Source organism: Ceratina calcarata, unplaced genomic scaffold (assembly GCF_001652005.2).
Source record: "Ceratina calcarata isolate Rehan_Ccalc_2016 unplaced genomic scaffold, ASM165200v1 scaffold310.2, whole genome shotgun sequence".
NCBI lineage: Eukaryota > Metazoa > Arthropoda > Insecta > Hymenoptera > Apidae > Ceratina > Ceratina calcarata.
Window position 1 is genome coordinate 341,346 of NW_017153562.1, and position 18,139 is coordinate 359,484.

At 46.1% G+C, this 18,139-nt stretch overlaps 3 protein-coding genes and 1 long non-coding RNA gene across 11 annotated transcripts; 2 read left to right on the forward strand and 2 right to left on the reverse strand.

The window, feature by feature from the left end:
* Positions 1-90: 90 nt before the first annotated feature.
* On the reverse strand, positions 91-10,527 carry Cadps (calcium-dependent secretion activator 1). Of its 7 annotated transcripts, none has more exons than XM_018023811.2 (15): positions 10,177-10,527; positions 8,350-8,833; positions 8,126-8,296; positions 7,253-7,744; positions 6,743-7,149; positions 6,134-6,598; positions 5,701-6,057; positions 5,124-5,369; positions 4,751-5,053; positions 4,376-4,542; positions 3,849-4,300; positions 3,622-3,777; positions 3,425-3,538; positions 3,126-3,361; positions 91-3,048 (listed from the first exon to the last, which is right to left on the reverse strand). In XM_018023811.2, exons 2-15 carry the CDS (start codon positions 8,749-8,751, stop codon positions 2,865-2,867), a joined length of 4,152 nt encoding a protein of 1,383 aa, XP_017879300.1. In that variant the 5' UTR covers positions 8,752-8,833; positions 10,177-10,527; the 3' UTR covers positions 91-2,864. The 7 variants fall into 7 exon arrangements, with proteins under 7 accessions (XP_017879300.1, XP_017879298.1, XP_017879299.1 ...); XM_018023809.2 differs by having other exon boundaries at positions 3,425-3,541; XM_018023810.2 differs by having other exon boundaries at positions 2,865-3,048; positions 3,425-3,541; positions 8,126-8,293.
* Positions 10,528-11,597: 1,070 nt separating this feature from the next.
* LOC113464263 (uncharacterized) lies at positions 11,598-12,926 on the reverse strand. The gene is made up of 2 exons (XR_003389114.1): positions 12,837-12,926; positions 11,598-12,310 (listed from the first exon to the last, which is right to left on the reverse strand). It is a non-coding gene; the product is annotated as an uncharacterized LOC113464263 (long non-coding RNA).
* Positions 12,332-15,469, forward strand: LOC108624493 (beta-1,3-galactosyltransferase 5). The gene is made up of 2 exons (XM_018023860.2): positions 12,332-13,145; positions 13,217-15,469. The coding sequence occupies exons 1-2, from the start codon at positions 13,013-13,015 to the stop codon at positions 14,320-14,322; spliced, it is 1,239 nt and encodes a 412-aa protein (XP_017879349.1). The 5' UTR covers positions 12,332-13,012; the 3' UTR covers positions 14,323-15,469.
* Positions 15,470-16,102: 633 nt separating this feature from the next.
* On the forward strand, positions 16,103-18,127 carry LOC108624492 (epoxide hydrolase 4). 2 transcript variants are annotated; one of them, XM_018023856.2, is made up of 5 exons: positions 16,103-16,407; positions 16,646-17,046; positions 17,109-17,266; positions 17,333-17,587; positions 17,648-18,127. In XM_018023856.2, the coding sequence occupies exons 1-5, from the start codon at positions 16,195-16,197 to the stop codon at positions 17,860-17,862; spliced, it is 1,242 nt and encodes a 413-aa protein (XP_017879345.2). In that variant the 5' UTR covers positions 16,103-16,194; the 3' UTR covers positions 17,863-18,127. The 2 variants fall into 2 exon arrangements, with proteins under 2 accessions (XP_017879345.2, XP_017879348.2); XM_018023859.2 differs by having other exon boundaries at positions 16,195-16,407; positions 16,646-17,019.
* Positions 18,128-18,139: the final 12 nt, after the last annotated feature.

The window sequence follows — 18,139 nt, forward strand, 5'->3', positions numbered from 1 at the left end:
TTTATTGTCGATGAACTCTGACTCGAAGATCCAGATATATCTGGTACAGAGTTAGAATTCGAGTCCTTCGGACGAATGAGACAAAATACCAACATCAGTATATTGTTTATTTACAAAAAAGTATTTGCTCATGATACAATGACAATGCTATGTGAAAATGCGTGTTCTGCGTGCGTGCGTGAAGATTTCGGTTTTATAGAAAATGCGTACGAGATTGTTCTCAACACTTGTTGCGCGTCATGATTCGTCGAATCCCGATTTCGTATGTATGTATCTATGTATGTATGTACAAACCGCGTACAAACCGCGTACAAACCGCCAATAAAACGGGTAAAAGAGATGGTGGGATGGTAGAAAGTAGAAAGTAAATTATACACTCTGATAATGCGCGTAGTAGACGCGTAATTAAATGAACGTACAAATGAATGGGGGAACGTATTAATGCGAATGAGACGTAGTCGTTATACGTGCATCGATATCCTCGGAAGGAAATTAAAGTGTCGGGTATACGTTTTCTGCACCGTGAGGTATTCATCCTTGTCGGACATTTTATTAACGAGAGAACAACAATTGCATAGAAGTTTAATCGATTTAAAGTCACTAGCTAGCACAGTAAAAGACTCTCTGCCTTCGTTTTTTTTTTTTCGTTATAGTCTTCTCAACTAAAGTTAACGCAAGATCTCAATGTCGAATGATAGGTAAAACGAGCTTGAAAGTAAGTAACGAAAACGAGGCCCCAACTTATTCATGGGACTATCTTCTGTTTCTGTATCGACACGTTGCGTACGCGCGCCTGTGTTTCTTTTCAACTATATGTACTAAATATATGTAGTCGTGTGCGTATGCGAATACGCCGCGTGCGTGGCTATGGGAGGTAAACAGAAACTAGAGAGATAGAGATAGAGAGAAGAGAAAGAAATAGTACGAGGATGAACAAAGAGATCGTAGAGTAGTCGAGCGACCTGGTGCAAGATTACTATCGTCAGAGCAAAAGAGAGAGAGAGAGTGAGACCCTCCCTTGATCGCTCTCTAATAAGTCTAATTAGAGTCGTAGAGTATAGGAGAATTGTCAATAGTAAGAATGATGATAATCATCACAACTGTAGTACCGTTAGCATCGGCTGTAAGTACGCTCTACAACGATTTTTTTAACGTTTTTCTTTAGCTTCGACAACGTCAACTACTCTCGGTTGTACGTTTGTTCTCCAACAGATTACACAGTAGCGTATTACTTTGGAAAAATGTCCCGTCTCGTTTCGAACGCGAGTTCCCGTATTCTAAAGTAACCCGTTGTTTCTCGACTAAATCATAAAGTTAATTTGTATTTGTCAAAGGCCTCGATTAAACGCTTCCCAACCGCGTCTCGTGCTCCTCGTACCTTCTCGTCCTTCGATCCCGGCTCGATCCTCCCCTCCGATCTCGGATCGGTCCCGAACTACATGCGTAAGTACATAGAATATACGTGTTATAACGTGCTATATGCAAATCACATACATGTAATTCTATCCAGTCGCACCGGTACCCGTATAAGTCCGAGTACTATGTACATTTTGTATGTACCGAAAGTACGAGAGGCATCTTTGATACGAAACAACAAGACGTACTTAGTTTCCGCGAGTTCCTTTCTTTTCAAACTGTCGACGTCTGATCGATCGTCTGACGCGTACGCATATATATAAGGAAATATTCTGCCGAGAAAACGATCTAAGAAATTCTTTACAGTCGAGTCGAATCGAACGATAGAGTTTCTGACTATTCATACGGTCGAACGCATTTCAAGCGATGCGCGCTAATTTACACGATATAAAAATTCTCTTTTTCCCATTTCGTTTTTTTTTTTGTTATTTTTTCTTTTTTCCGCTAAAGTATGTACAAACAAAGGGCTGCCGAGTAACATTTATCGAATGCAGCGTGTCGCATCCGTCTAGACATTCTCATCCCGAAACGTGTCGATCGGAAGATACCGAGGGAATATCTGTCGACTGCTTTTGGCAATTTCGTTTCAATTCGCTCGTTGACCGTTCGTTCGAAGATTCGAGGCGTAAACAGTTAGATAATAGGTAGGCTGACATTCTCCGCAAATGTGAGATCGTTCGCTATTCAGCGGATACATTGAGGTAGACAAGAAGTTCAAACGATTCGACGGTCGATGCAACGTTAACGATGATTTGAAATCATCAAAACGATTGACGGGAATATTAATTGGTCGAGACATGGTTGTACATATTGGTTTCTTTCAAAGCGCGAAGCGGTTCTTTTTTTTTCGTTTGGTATAGAAATAAATAGAACAGTAAAAGAACTGATGTGCGAAAGAAAGAATAGGACGAAAATAGAAAGATGTATGGTGTACGAGTGTATTATATGTAGTCGGTTACGTAGGTGTAGCAGCGTAGCGTGTAGCTCTTACGATATGCATAGTTATTCGTTGAGATCGTTACTCGGAAACGAGGATACGTAAACGCGTGATGGCTTCACAGACGAACGGCCGAACGTAATCGAGTCTCGAAACGGAAAAGATAAGGCTTATTTGTCATTCTCGATCGAACAACGATTCTTCCTCGAAGAATCCTAATTGTAAGGAAAATCTCTAAAGCGTACGATGGACCATCTCGTTCCGTGTGCAAACGCAAGATCAATCTCATCGTTGATCAAAAGGTATGAGGGACAACGGTAATATAAAGATACTCGACTGTACCGTACGAACGATGACGATGACGACGATGAGGACGACGACGACGACGACGACGATGACGACGACGACGACGACGACGAAGTACAAATAAATAGCTAATCAAATAAAGAATGATAAAAGGAGGTAGGGAGAAAAAAATACGGGATCAAAGTGAAATAATAAGGAAGAGTCATTAGAACCAGCTGGGCCCACCAAACTTTGTAGAGAAACCGCCAAACATGCTTCCAACTTTTTCAACAACGTTCGATGTAACGTTGCTGATGAGATTCGCGTCTTCGTTGTTGACAGTTTCAACGACCGTTGCCTTCGCTTTTGGCCTTTCTACCTCATCGTCGTTGCCATTTTCGGAGAAACCCCTGTATAAATCAAACGATGATCATTACTCGATTTGTTCGAATAGACGCTCATGGACGATCGTCCGATCGATACTCACTCTTCGTTTTGCATGCTCGTTAAGGCACAAGTCGCTTCTTCCGTTTGCATCCTCTTAAATATAGTCTGATATGTCGTCGAGTTCAGTTTCTCGTCTATGACTCCCTGCAGCTCGAAGTCCGAGTAAATTTTCTTCACGATGTGGGCCAAACAGGTACATTGATACAGATGGAGATTGTGATCGAGCCTCTCCGACAGCCACGTGCACAGTACTTTGATCTGCTCCGTGTACCATTGCTGAGAGCAAGAGAACAATATACGATCGACGATAGTTCCAACGAACAGTTTCAAAAAGTTTACCTCGAAGAACGTTAAGATCCACAGTTCGTCCATCACTTTCCCACGGATCTGATCCATGCAGTTCCTCGTGAAACTGACGTAGGCTTGACCCATTTCCTTCCCGTTTCCCGATACCTTCTGAACAAAATTTGATCGATTTTATTAGTATCACGTGTCGCTAGGCGAGACTCTCAACGATTGGGAACTACTTCGATTACCGTGAACGTAAGGATCGAAGCAATGAATCCCTCGTCGTAACGAGACAACTTGGACAGGATCGCTTCCAAGACGGTGATCAACTTCTTGATCATTCCTTGAGTCATGGAGACGGACGTTCTCTCGATCAGGTCGTCGATTTTCGAGTGATATTGATGCTGAAAATACACACAGATGTGTTACCATCGGATCGTACGATGAATCGAAGAACGTCGTAAACGAGACTCACCACGTCGACGTCGTCGATGGTGCAGAGTTTAAAGCTCTGATTCTTAGCGTCTAGAATGACGTTCACCATTACGCACATCTCCGACGGTATGATGTAATCCGTGGGATTGAACGTCACCCCCTTCTTCAGCCACGTTTGGAACGCCGAGTCCGTTCGTTGGATGCAAGTATCGATCATGTCACATGCCATCAACGTCAACCTCTGCTCCAAGTGCTGTCGAAAGTCCTGATCCGGCCAATGCAAGTCCCGGATGAACGACTGCAGAGCGTCCAGCTTCCAAAACAGTTCACCGGACGTGGCACAGCCGTTTCCCTTTATCTCCCAGCGCTCCTTCTCGAATCCCTTAGTGATCGATTGCCCGATCGAAGTCTCCATCAGGTCCACGTATCGCACCACCATGGGAGAGAAGGTGTCCCGAAGATGCTGATGGAACCTTCCGTTCTTCAAGTTGTCTACGAGAAAGAGAACCGTTTACGTCGTCAAGGGATCCTAGCGTAGAGAATCGTGAAATATGATCGGTACCGTACCGTCATCCCTGAGATAATCGTTCATAATCTTAAAGAGCGGGAAGCTGTCCCAGGTGTCTGGCGGCTGTTCAGCAAGGACTTTGTCCATGTCGACGGCGAAGAGAGACCAGAAGATCTCCGCGTGCTCCACCATGAGGTCGCTGAACCAGGCGAACGCCTGCGGTACAGTGTAGTAGGAGAGGATCGTGAAAACATTGGACGTCACACGCGTACATAGTACGTGCATATAAATCGGGGGTAGACACAGAAGGAGAAACGTAGAGGATAACGTCGTCGGGGGAAAACACTTACCCGTGCTCATGCGGAGGAGGAACGCGCGAACGTAGTTACAATTTAGAGAAAAAGAAGACACTCAGTTGTAGAAACCCAACTAATACCTTCGAATAGTGCTCCCCGTTTTGTTGAAGCAAGTCGACGCACATTTCCGAAAGATGTATCAGATCCTCGAGCTTCTTGCTAGGCGGGACGCAAACCTCCCCGTTGAAATCGTCCTCGATCTTCGCCTCCGCGGAGAGTTTCGTGTAATTAACGTAGGCTGCCTTCTCCAAACAACTTTTGATCAACTCTTTCACTTCCTCCTGAGGTACCGGGGTCACGCCGTCCTTCATCATTACCCGTTCCAAGAGCGACAGGGTAGCTTTCAACGCGCCTTCCGGCCGACCGAATGGAAAACTGTACCTACGAATCGAGAACCACCGTTCGTTATCGACGAACGATTTTCTATGGATTTACAATAGATAAGAACTACCTGAAATTCGTAATTTGCTCCTCGAGGATGTGCCTCAGTCTCTCTTTGATATCCTGAAACTTCTCTTTCTCCTCGTGAGTGATGGAACCAACCCTGTCCGTCCGTACGGTACTACCGTACACGTGAGTGGCGCAGAACGCGAAACTAAAGTGTATCAAAGTCGGATCGATCATGAATCCTCGATCGATTCTGTCGAGGAGGTCGTTCAAGTAGCACAAATGTCGAAAGCATCCTCGCACCCCGTATCTATAAACAAGTAAAATTCGTCGACCGAAAAACAATACGCGTGTGATTCTTACGTGACTCGCGATTAAGGATGTATTAGCTATACAGTCAATCCTAAAAGTTTATGCACTTTAGAAACGCATTTTTTAAAAAAAAAATTTTTCGTCAGCGTCAATACTTAATTGGATATTTCCTTCTATACTTTTTAGCACGTAGCTATTTATTATTAGCATTATTCTTCCGACGTCTAATTTCTTTTTAATTATAGGAAATGCGTTTTTCTAAGGTACATAAACTTTTGGGATTGACTGTATAGCCAATACATCCTTAAAACCGGGCGAACGCGTAGTACCTGGCGCAGTACTCGTCGAGAAGGAACAGTTGACCGGGCGAGAACCAACCCAGGGAGCAGATCGGGTCGTTCAATCTGTAATCGAGGACCAGGTTCTGTAAGAACTTGAAGAGCATATGATGATCGAACTTGCAAGGGTCCGCGCTGATGTAATCCTCCATCCCGTGCTTCTTGGCGCGATCCGCATCGCCTTGAATCTTGCTGACGGGCGAATTCTTGTCAGCGGAAACCGGCGGTGTAGGCTTGTGCGACTGCCCGGTCGCTCTATACATGACCATCACCCAAGTCTGGCACTCGTTCTCGTCGTCCGCCGCGAACACAATGCTGTCCCCTTCGCGGACAGCGTTGAAGAAGAACCTGGGCAACGTTTCGATCGAACGTGTAGGAGGTGGTCGCGCGACCGGAGCCGATAAAACGTTCCGCACGTACATACTTTCCACTGTCCAGATCCATGCCGACCATCAGATTGGCGGAGATGGGCTCGATGTAGTCGACCGTGTACCCGTCGATCTGAATCATCTCCGAGGGCTCGCTACGTTTCTCCTTGTACGAGCACATCGCAAACGTGTACTGAGAAACTTGTACCAATACGTGATACCGCTTCTTCCATTTCTTCCACACGGATTTCCCCATTGCGTAGAGATAGCCGCAGTGCTTCAGATTGAACGGTTTGTCCATACGGCAACCGACCTTGATCCGTAGATCCTGATCGGGCCAGTTTTTGGTCACGGTCATTCGGTACCATTCCGGGTGTCTGGAAGAGGTCGGAGTGGGATGCAGATGCACCTTGCCTAGCTCTTTATCCTCCAGCGAGAGAATCGCCGAGCTCTCCGTGTAGAATCGGATCTTGACCACCGGCAGTGGTTGCATGGTGGTGAATTCGGCCAGCGTCTCCCACCTGTGCGAGGTCGCAGATCGAACCGAACACCGGGCGAACAGAACGTGAAAAAGAGAAGAGGGCGAGAGGGCGAAAGAAAAGAAGAAGAGCGGAGCGTGGGCCTCGTCAGTTCGTTCGAGCAGGCGGATGGTCGCGCATACTCACGTAGGTTTCGACGCCTCTGCGTGGTCGGTCTGCAGCTTCTTACACCCGTCGACCTCCATCGTGCAGTAGACGATCTTGTTCGGTGGCAAGCTCTTCAAGCCCCTGACCTCGACGACCACCACCGCCAGTTGGAAGGTGAGGCCCACGTCCATTTTCGTTAGCTGCTGTTCCGAATCAGCGGAGTCGCTCTCCAACTTAGCGAGAGAACCCTGACCGCGGCAGCGGGAGCGCTCGCGCCGGTGGTTGCTGCGCTTCAGCTTCTGCAGTCCGTATTTGCTGTCTGTCGAACCTTTCGATACTGGCAATGACTCTAAATTAGCCATCAACAGGTTGATAGACGACTTTTGTTCCTCGATGTAGAGCGACTCCATTTCTTTTACTAGGAACCTGGGCATGAGCTTGCGGTTCTATCGAAACGAGCGAATCACCGTTTGTGCGAAACCGGATCTAGAATCCGCTGAACAGAGACAGTACAGGGTATTATAAGATACCGCGTGAACGGGGACAGACCTTTTCCATTTCGTTGACCTTTTGAAGACGACCGTCCAGCTCCCTCCTGATGGCGGCAGCCTGTTCGTCGGCTGAGTCCAACAGGAGGGCGTTGAACAGAAGCTGGTGCTCAAACTTTTTTATCCCGAGGATCTGTTGGAATATGTCGTAGAGCTGCTCCTTGGACAGCACGTTCTCCGACATCAGAGTCTGCTCCTGCTTCCTCGGTGGCCTCTTCGTCTCCTCGTCTCCCGTGCCTTTCATGATCGCGTCGAACTTGGCCAGCCAGGACTGGAGCACGGTATCTTTGCTCAGTCCGTCGATCTCCGGGAACCGTAGCACGCGTATCTTTATATTCTCCTTGAAGACTTCCTTGAAGTCGTTCTGGGAACAGGCACCGCCTTGTACCATCTGTATCACCCGATCCGATGACAGAAATACATCGTGATAATTTTTAATCGCGTTGCGAAATGCTTCGTCCGCCTGTATCTGAATATCTCCCTTCAGAAAGCTCTGTAAATCATAACGGAAAGGGCATGAGTATAACAGGGCGATATCGCGTGCAACTCGGGTGCATCGGACGCGATGCGAAGGCGAAGGTCGGCCGCCGTATATGTGTACGTCTAAATGCATCTATTAGATAGCTGACATGTGCGTAAGACGGCACGCGAATACGGCTTCGTCCATCGCGTTACGTTCCTTGCGTCGAAAGGTTTCTTTCGATCGCTCGCGTCTCTCACTGTACGTGCTCACTTATGTCCTTATGTGCACTCATGTGCATCTTATGTACGATCGAAAGGAGCGTATGCGCGATGATGTCGATCATTAGGCAGAGACGTTCATCGTACATTTGGTCGCTTACGATTAGGTAAGAGGGTCGAAGGGCTGTCTTACCTGAAAACGAGAACATATCGTTTCGAACTGTTGCTTCGTTACTTTTGGAAATCGTTTCGTCATGTCCAGTGGTTGCTTGGCGTTGAAGGGGTACGCGATGCATCTCGACACGAACACGTACAACTGTATCCTCGTCTTCCTCTCTTCTTCCTCGCGCTCCTGTTTGTCCTGCTAAAAAACGATTCCGACATCGAACGAACGTCGAATCTCACAAACGATTCTACCTGGAGATCCGCTTCGGTCTTCTCGCTGGCGACCGAGGGCGATGGACTCGTGGGTCTCTGAGCGTAATTGGCCGCGTCGTGAGCAGCCGACATCGACGGCGACAACGAGTTCCTCGCGGCGGAGGTGCCGGTATGCGCGGCGTCCAGACCGGGCTCCCGGGTGGCTCGAGGGGTTCCGAAAGGTCCGTGGCTCGATCCGCCCGGAGAGGCCAACGAGCTCACGCTTCCCGACACGGAACCGCTCGCGCCGCCGAGGTTTCCTCCGGGACCGATCTGTCGCCGTGGTCCGTACGAACTTCCGCTTCCTCCCTTACCGCCGCTGACGCTCCCGCTGCCGCCGGCAGCATGCTGAGGACTCTGGTCCTCGTCGCTTTCCGCCTCCGATGAGCTTGGGTCGATCATTGTTCTCTTCTCTCGGACACGTCTTCCCGCGAACCTTCGATCTCGCAGTTAAGTTCGAACGGACGATCCTCCCTCTCAACACCTGCGAAAAATCAATCGTCTCGCAACGCTTACGACACCCGTGAAGTAAACGTTCCGATTTTTATTCACGTTGCAATCTGCCGGTGAGTAAAAATTGGGACGTTCGTTCAATGTAGTTTTAAACTTCCTCGAGGCGCGCGTCCACCGTATCGTACTCTCCGCGGTGACGCAAGGATATGATATAATTTGAAACGTGCACCTTCGGCCAGCGGCCTGTCCACTCACGACGATCTCGTACTCGGAACGAAAGAAAATAAATGCGACTTGCATCGGGACGTGCATCGAAGCGTAACGAAGATGCGACGAATATCGATTGCCGGCGTTCGTTCGTCTCCGTTCGACTCGCTTACTTTTCCTCGCTCTCGCGTTACTTCCTTCCTCTTCGATCAACGACGATCGACTTGCGCCCAGACGCGTGCCGGACACGCGAACCGCAGTTCGCTCATAGTTCAAATGTCGAGCATGGACAGAGGCCATCTGCGTGTACGTTGATACGAACGCATGTAACGACCTGCGACCACCCGCATAGCATATGGCACGCATACGTGTATGGCGCAATGTTGATAGCGACGTGACGAAGAACCGAACTTTGGCGGAGTTCGACTTGTTTAAGTACGACTCCGAGAGTCTTTGACCGGCGTTGGCCCACGTTTCCCGATTTACCTATCGTCTTCGTCGCGGCTGTCTGCCTACACCCCGTACTTTGTAAACAGCGCACGTGCTCAGGACCGAACGCGATCGGTGCAGAGAGAACTGTTTTACGGTGCGGCGCAGCGCGTATCGATTCCTCTTATCCTGCTTCTACACACCCTTCTCCTACGTTGCAATTTTCGTGCGATACAGGAAACGCGTCGTAACTCGACTTGGAGCTTCCGGTCTCACAACCGGATCCTTGGCTAATTAACAGTCGGTCAGTCGGTCGTTTCGAGTCATCGCTGCGTATCGTTCGCACGCGTTCCCCTCCCCCCCGTCGACCCCTACCGCGATCGCGACGCTTATCATCGTCGCTACACGCTCGTCCCTTTGCACTCGCCACATTCGATTCCCGTCTGTGTGTAGCAGACCGTAGCGGAATCGAATCGATCGGATGTCCCAAGGTGAACACGCTATCGATTCGACGTGAAACGTGGAAACCTGTTCCAACGAGATCGTTCCTCAGCTCTGCGTCTGGGTGTGTCGTACATCGTATGTACGTACACCGTGCACAGAACCTGAGAATCTACTTGTTGGAGCGGATCTTCCCTCGTCTCATTCTCTCATACTCTCGTTCTGTTTTGTACATGCGCACGTGCCGTATCTATTGCGCTTCCGTCGATCGTTATTACAAAACCCACCGAAACGAACCTTTTTTTCAAACGATATGCGGCCACCGCGACCCTAGCAATGAGTATCGGGCGGTCATGTCCAGCGGTCATGCTATCGCACCGCGCACACCGAAGCGAAGTTCTTCTTCTTCTTCCTCGCTGCGACGATTCGATCCCTTCTCACGTCACCGATTACGCGACACTGCGATCCGGTGATCGAAAAGATCTGACGTTTCTTTTTTCCGTTACCCACTGTTTCGTAGAAGTCGGATCGATTTTCGTTCAGCAACCGCGAACGAAGCTCCAAAGAGAGTGGACGGATTGGACTCTCGACGATCACAAGCAGCGTGTACTTACTCCCACAGCTTTCATTCGTCAACTGACCGACCATTGAAACGATAGCGCCGACGCCGACGCCGACGCCGACGCCGACGCCTACACGGCCGTCGCGGTGCACATCGCTGCTGCTGGACGCCCGGGAAGGCGCGTTTGACGGAGACGAACGTACGAGGGAACGAGACGCGGCGTTCTAGGCTCGTAAAAGGAGAGAATAAATTTAGAAAAGTATCAATTTACCAAAAGTGGAAAGGATAAATGCGGGCGATGCGCAAAATGGGTCACGACGATTGTCCATTATTTTCGGCGATGATAGCTAGAGGAGCAACTTCTGCAAGGGGCGATAAACATACCGAGGGAAAGCGTGTTCTTACAGTAGGAATCTGACGGTAGTAGAAAACGGGGGTGTGTCGAAGACAGGCTTGAAAAGAGAGGCCGAGGCGAGGCAGGAAATAAAAAGTAAGAAGGAAGTGGCAATGGGCCATCCATCGATCGGGTGCGCGACTCGGCGCAACGCGCGGTCGTCAATGGGTAACCCGATGGTCAGTCGGCCGTCACCTCGCGTTCTGCTTTCTTTGAAAGTCGCTATTTCCAATTCCTCTATGCGCGTCTCTTCCCTAAAGCTAAAATTCCTCTGTCGGATTGCGCATCGTTGAATCGAACGAAACTCGCAAACAATTCGAATTCGTTTCACGTACGACTTGCATACATGCGTTCATCGACGCGTGCATTCCGTGCATTCCCGATTGTTACCTCTTTGGCATTTTACGATTCAAGCATATTTCGTTTCATTACATTTTTCCACATGGCCCGAGCTATCGAACTCTGCTGAAAGACCAACCCTCCGTTTGGGTCGTAGCGGTACACGAACCCGTGCACGTATACTGTGTACTTTTATCGTGTACCACACGACTCGTTGGCTGTTTTGGGTCAAGTGGATTCTTTCTGGAGTCTCGAGTTTTAGACACCGAATGAACGGTAACAAGTTTTTAGATACCCGTTTCATCCACGTAGACGCGTATTTAAAGTCGTCGCTGTACGGAACTCTTCAATCGATCAGAAAACATCTGAATGGAACTATTGCGGTTGGGAGCTATTACAGAATGGAAATAAGAACAACTGACGTTCATGAATAGTCTTTCTTTTGTACAGACGTATTTCTACAATACAATTGAGAAAAGAACGTTTCGTTTCTTTATCGTCGTCGCTCGTCGAGCGGTTCGTTTCCTCCGGTAATTATAAAGATATAAAACTCTCGACTCTCAACCCAGGACGAGGTTACGCCATTTGCATTTCCATCGGGCTCAGCGCATTTACTTGAAATTCTGGCACTCCGCCAGCTACAAGAAAAAATAGGTTATCGATCAATCGCTTATATGTATTTTCTAACTGCGTAATCTCTCATTTCCGATGAAACGTTGCGCGATCTTACAGACATTACTTAGACCATCCATTCGACATTTATTCTCTTCGCTACATTTTATTCCCCTATTTTTATAAACCGTCTTTCTTTTCATTTCCCTCGTACTGTTCCTTTTTTATTATCAAGAAGGAACGCGCTGGAGTTTGTAAAATATTGTTATAAAATAATGAACAAAGATATAGTTCAGAGATTTAATGCTATCCAATTTTACATAGCATCTTCGTTCATATTAAGTCGAGTAATTATGACAGGGTAGGTAACGAGTTCAGCTCTATAGAGCTCGATGGAGAAGATGTAAAAGGCCGGAACTGCCCGTCCTGCATCTCTCTCGGGCCGGCCTCTGTCGCAGAGCTCTCGATCCAAGTCCGCTACTCTTCTTGTCCTTCTCGGTTCCCCGTCGGCTCAAACGGGCGACCTATATGAGAGCTCAATGTCAAATGCGGTGGTAGTAGTGACATCTTCGAGAACGAAGAAGAAATAAGAATCGCGAGTCGAGAGCATACGCGTCGAATTCTTCGACGTTCTTTATTATCTGACACGATGATAGCAGTAGTAGTGACGTTTCTTTCTTTCGTCGTTGAATCTCATCGAACGAGACGAGGAGAGACAGATGAACGACGTTGATTTACGCGCGTGGACACTCGTGACACCACGTTGCTTGTCAGACTTCGCTTTTTACTTTTCGCTCATTCAACGCGAACGAGCTATTTCATTGATACGTGGCAGCTGTTACGATGACGTGTGAAACGTCGAAGCGACTTGGTTAAAAGGACGAAGGACGAAGAAGTTCGCGCGACGATAATTCGAGGGAAACCGGAGGAGAACGACCATCTGTTTTATAAGCATGTTCAACGTGACGAGAGAAAGGACGGAGGGAAATCGTGAGACGTCGTATGCGATGATTCCAGATGGAATAATATGATTCGCAGCCGCATACTTACACCGACCGAAAATTTGCTTCGAACCAAGGCGCCAGCGTTTAGAAAGATCCGCGGAGGACGAGTCGATGCACGCGTTACGTCGAACAACCTTCCGACAATCATTACCGTTACGTCGTCACGATGTGGATTAAAGGCAATTCGTTTTATCGGAAGTGATAAAAAATAAAGAAACCGCCATGTATCAACTCCTGCATCTACGCAGTCGTCCTATGCGAACCCTTGCCTTAGGGTTGATCGGCTTGACTTTCTACGCGTATTACCGAACCACCTACTACGACGTCTCTGAATACGCCGCGCCTCGGAATATCAGTGAGTATACCAGGGGAGCTCGAATTCGTTTAAACTTCGAATAGATACTAGCATAAAAATATCTGATTCAGGTCGACCTGCGTTCCAAGAGCTCTACAGGCAAGGATCGAACGCGAGCACGGAGTACCGCGTATCGCCTTCGTCCAAGAACAACTCTCCCGAGCCTTCTGCCGGCTTTTACAACGTGCAAAATATCAGCACGCTTTCCAGTTCCGTGGTCACGGTGCAGTCGACTTCTAGTTCACAAATGTTTTCATCCGCGAGCGTGTCGGTCGTCGTCAAAAAACAGAGCAGCGAGAAGATGTCGGAAAAGACAGCGAACGAGACCAAGGACACCCCCCTACCTGGTACTAACGAATATTCCGCGAGGGCTATCTACGAGGCTGGCCATGCGGTACCGATTCCGGAAAGGTGCCCTAACTTCGGTAGAGAAATGGATCTGGTCATAATAATAATGTCCGCGCCGACCCACCTGGACGCCAGGATGGCGATCAGGCAAACGTGGGGTCATTACGGCCAAAGGAACGACGTCAGTATATTGTTCATGTTAGGTGCGACCGTTGACTCGAAGGTGGAGAGCATATTGAAGAAAGAACAAAAGACTTACAACGATGTGATACGCGGAAAATTTATAGATTCCTATTCTAATCTGACGCTTAAAACGATCTCTACCCTCGAATGGGTAGACAGTTACTGTTCCAAGGTGAAGTTTCTCCTTAAGACTGACGACGACATGTTCATCAACGTTCCGCGCCTGCAAGCATTCACGGCGAGGCACGTGAAAGACAAGAACGTGATATTTGGTAGGCTAGCTAAAAAATGGAAACCAATTAGAAATAAAAAGAGCAAATACTACGTGTCCCAAGCGCAATTCAAACGCGCGATCTTCCCGGACTTCACCACCGGCCCGGCTTATCTCCTATCCAGTGACATCGTTCGTAAACTGTACGATGCTGCGTTAGATCAAACATATCTGAAACTGGAAGACGTCTTTGTCACTGGGATAGTTGCGGATAAGCTGGGAATAAAGAGAACGCATGCGAACGAGTTTTTAAATAAGAAAATATCGTACAGCGCGTGCAACGTTCAACGAAGTATCAGTATTCACATGGTGAAGTACAGCGAACAGTTCGATCTGTGGAAGAAACTGCTCGACGGTAAAAGCAAGTGCAAATGATAGGTCGCTCATCGAGTGAATACTAGTTCATCGAGTCGCATGTCGAACGTATAGATTTGAAATCTAGAATTTTTCTAACGTATTTTATAATATTTTAATACTCATATGAATGCAAAACGCGGAGAACTTCCTAGTTGCACAATTCTATGATCATTTCGATTAAGATTTAATTATTCGTCGACGAATGATCGATGCTCTCTACAGTGAAGAAAATGGATCAGTTTTTCGTTTAGCAGTGCCATACGTGTAAACGAGTCTTCTATTTCTTTTTTCTTTTTTTTTATACGTAAGTATACAGTATGTCATTAGCTTTCCTTTTGAAACTCTATTACACGTTTCATTGAGATAGTCATCGAATATTTTAAAGTTAAAAACGATTGGGCGACCACGCGGATGAGGGAACATGTTCTTTCTCCGTAGAAAGAGAACAGGACAAAGTATAATGTAGGTAGTCAATGCGTTCGATAAGAGATTATGATTACGTATTATGTACGAGTGCGTAGGCTTTCCAACTTCCACGAGAACCGATATCATCGATTTCTATTTACGATCCTGTATTATATACCTATATATGCATGTACAGCTACCGTTCACTTACATTCCATACTCTTCTCGCTGACCTATGCATGCCAATAGCAATCCTAAATGATTTTTATCTTACTTTTATACTATTTATTCCGTTTCAAACGTCCTGCTATTAAATTACGCGTGCGAGGAGCACAGTGAGTTTTCCTATAAAACCGCATCAAACGTTGCGTAGCCGTTGTATGTAGATGCTGTGCGTTTCCACAAACGAATCTTGTTACGAAAGTGACCAAAAAGGATTCGAGACTACTTCTGCACTATCATTTTACAATATGTATAAAGTTGTAACGATGCTCGTCAAATCTCCTATTTTCTATCGATCTTACGATCGTTACCATTCGGTATTTTGCACGTGTTTCATGAACGTAATAAACAACTAACAAATCGTTTAATATACATACCAGTCGTGTATGTATCTCACGTGTCAAAATTGATAAAACCGATTAAATTTATCGATACAATCATAAGATATCTGCCTTATTTATCGATGTACAGAAATTTCCGAATATGTGAACGCGAGACGTGAAGTACACGAATAAAGTTTTCTCATCAGTTTTTGTAATCAAGTATTGATTTTATTATCCGGCAAATCGGTAGACTAATCTTTGGCTGTGAAGCTTTGCGGGATGGTCTTCCCGTCTCTGCCCCTACTTATGACACGTTCAGGGAGGATCTGTATGTCTCGAGACCTGAACGGAAAAGGACACAAAGGAGAAACTGGAAAAACCAGGGATGAGAGACGTGGAATCATTTCAGTTCAACTGATTGATTTACAACGAATAAAATATATTTGAGTCAGTAGGAATAGACGGTTCGTGCAGGACGGAGGTAGAAATTCTCTGTATTCACGATGAATCCCGTTCGATAAGAAACTATAAGTATATTGACACGTACATGTACGTATTTGGCGATACGGGTGCATTATACGTAGGGTGAAAGCGGTTCGAAGAAGACAACATGAGTCAATAGTACGTTGTCGACGTGATCGAAAGTGTAAAGTCACGTTCTACGTCTGATCCACGTCTCATTTCAACGATTTTGATCTACGTGATGCGAGACAAACATCTAGATCATTGGACCCGTGGACAGTTCTTTCCTCCGCGTACGTGTTGTTCCTAACAAATGTATACGTGCACGGTATCGTGCTAAACGTTCGCGTGTATGTGTACAGTGATACACGCGTATATAAAGATATCGGAATATTATTCGCTCGTTCAATGTAATCAATTCGAGTCGAAGATTTACACCTCAATTCAGAGAAAGTGTTTTTTTTTCATCTCGTCAGTCATGATTAAGAGCGATAAGATTGTTCGCGTATCTATCTCGGAAATAGTAAAATTACACGTGCTCTCGTTCGCCTATGGTTTCTATTTAATAGTAAAAAGATTTTCTAAGTGGCTTTGGAATCCCAAGAAATTTTTCATGATGCAACAACGAGATAAACCACCACCTTGTCTTGTGGACAATAACTTAGGTGCTCACTCTTATGTGAAGATAAAGGTAAGCTGATTCACCTGTTATCCTCTAATTTAACGTTTATTATGTGGTGCGAAAATAGGGCACGAACGAAACTCGTATTAGTTTAAAAAACATGTATAATCATAGTAATGCTCGACCCCTGATAAACTCTCCGCAACGTATACATACACATATTACTTTTGCTTATGCACATATACGTCTGGCGGACTCGGTCGATGTCAATCGATAGATCCATTAATAGTTCTCTTTCCCTTTTTAGAGCGTAAAATTTCACTACGTCGAAGCTGGAGACAAAAGTAAACCGCTTGTGTTGCTTCTACACGGATTTCCTGACTGCTGGTTATCCTGGCGAGAGCAGATCCCGTGCCTCGCCGAACATTACAGAGTGGTAGCCATAGATTTAAAAGGATTCGGGGACAGCGACAAACCGGCAGCCAAGAGTTCTTATAAGATCGAAGTTTTAATCGAAGAGCTGAAGCAGTTCGTTTTAACTTTCGGAGTAAAACGATTCAACGTGATCGGTCACGATCTCGGGGGTCTCTTAGGATGGTACATGGTGGCCTTGTACGAGGATATGATAGAGAAATTCGTCGCGATTTCAAGCCCGCATCCTAATTTCTATTGGAACGGAAGGTCAGGAGATTCCGTGTTCGATTTAAAGTAAGATTTCATAAACATAGGACACACGTCCGACGCGACGATTTACATATTGATCGCTTCAGGTGGGTACACTTCAGTAGACTGCCATTCCTTCCAGAGATCGATGCCCTTAAGGAGGACTTATCGGTCATAAATGACGCGTTCCAACATCTTCAGTTGAACGGTCCGACCACTAAAAAGACTTACGTAGAAGCATATAAATACGCGTTCAGTAGAAAAGGTATTGACCGCGGGGACTTCAATAGTAATAGTATATAGTTTCAATAAAAGGAATTATTGATTACAGAAGACTGGACGGGCGCTATTAATTATTACCGAAATCTTCCGTTTATAAGACTCAACACCGAAACTTGTGATCAGATATCTACGAGGACTTTGCTCGTAGTCGGGAACATGGACCCGATTTTAACAATAGAGAACATAGTACAGAGTACCGAATACGTTGACAAATTTCATATGAAAGTGATCTCGGGAGCTCAACACTTCCCGCATCAACAGAAGCCGGATATCGTCAACGAAGCGATTTTAAAGTTTCTCATGGGTGAGTCGTTTCACCCCGATTTATAACTCGGTACTAAATCATGCGGAAAATGTATTCTAGGTGCAACGAAGCTGAACGCGGAAAAAAGTCCACCGAAAACTATAATGTCTTCTTTGCTCGGATCTCTGAGCAATAGCGGTGCCAAGTTCCGCATTTATATGCTGGATGCTGTTCATAGAAGAACCAGCGACGTGATCGGCATCATACCTAACAAAGTGCTTTATCTGGGCCAGACTGTCAGTTTAAATCCCACCAAAATCGAATGCAAAGTCTGATGACTAACAATAAGTACCGTCTGACAATTGATTTTGTTTGAGGACGCGAACACGAAAAGAGGCTGATTTCTACGTATGTAGTTACAGATTTTTACATACCATTTTTTTAACAGATACGTAAGTAATCTATTGCTCGCTCATTAATATACGTACCATAAATTATAGTATTAAAGTGTACATAGATCTGATACATTAAAACGAATTTAAGGATCGCCTTGAATAACATTTTATAAATATATGATTATAATAAAAATGTAATTTTAAATTATAAATGTAA

Bases quoted from the DNA above. Each gene is read 5' to 3' on its own strand.
- Cadps (XM_018023809.2), bottom strand. From the start codon at position 8,751: ATGATCGACCCAAGCTCATCGGAGGCGGAAAGCGACGAGGACCAGAGT. The intron at 3,778-3,848 runs GTGAGTCTCGTT...GTGTATTTTCAG, and splicing joins CCATCGACGACGTCGACGTG to CATCAATATCACTCGAAAAT. The intron at 3,049-3,125 runs GTGAGTATCGAT...TGATTTATACAG, and splicing joins ACGAGCATGCAAAACGAAGA to GGGTTTCTCCGAAAATGGCA.
- LOC108624493 (XM_018023860.2), top strand. From the start codon at position 13,013: ATGTATCAACTCCTGCATCTACGCAGTCGTCCTATGCGAACCCTTGCC. The intron at 13,146-13,216 runs GTGAGTATACCA...TATCTGATTCAG, and splicing joins CGCCGCGCCTCGGAATATCA to GTCGACCTGCGTTCCAAGAG.
- LOC108624492 (XM_018023856.2), top strand. From the start codon at position 16,195: ATGATTAAGAGCGATAAGATTGTTCGCGTATCTATCTCGGAAATAGTA. The intron at 16,408-16,645 runs GTAAGCTGATTC...TTCCCTTTTTAG, and splicing joins ACTCTTATGTGAAGATAAAG to AGCGTAAAATTTCACTACGT. The intron at 17,588-17,647 runs GTGAGTCGTTTC...AATGTATTCTAG, and splicing joins GATTTTAAAGTTTCTCATGG to GTGCAACGAAGCTGAACGCG.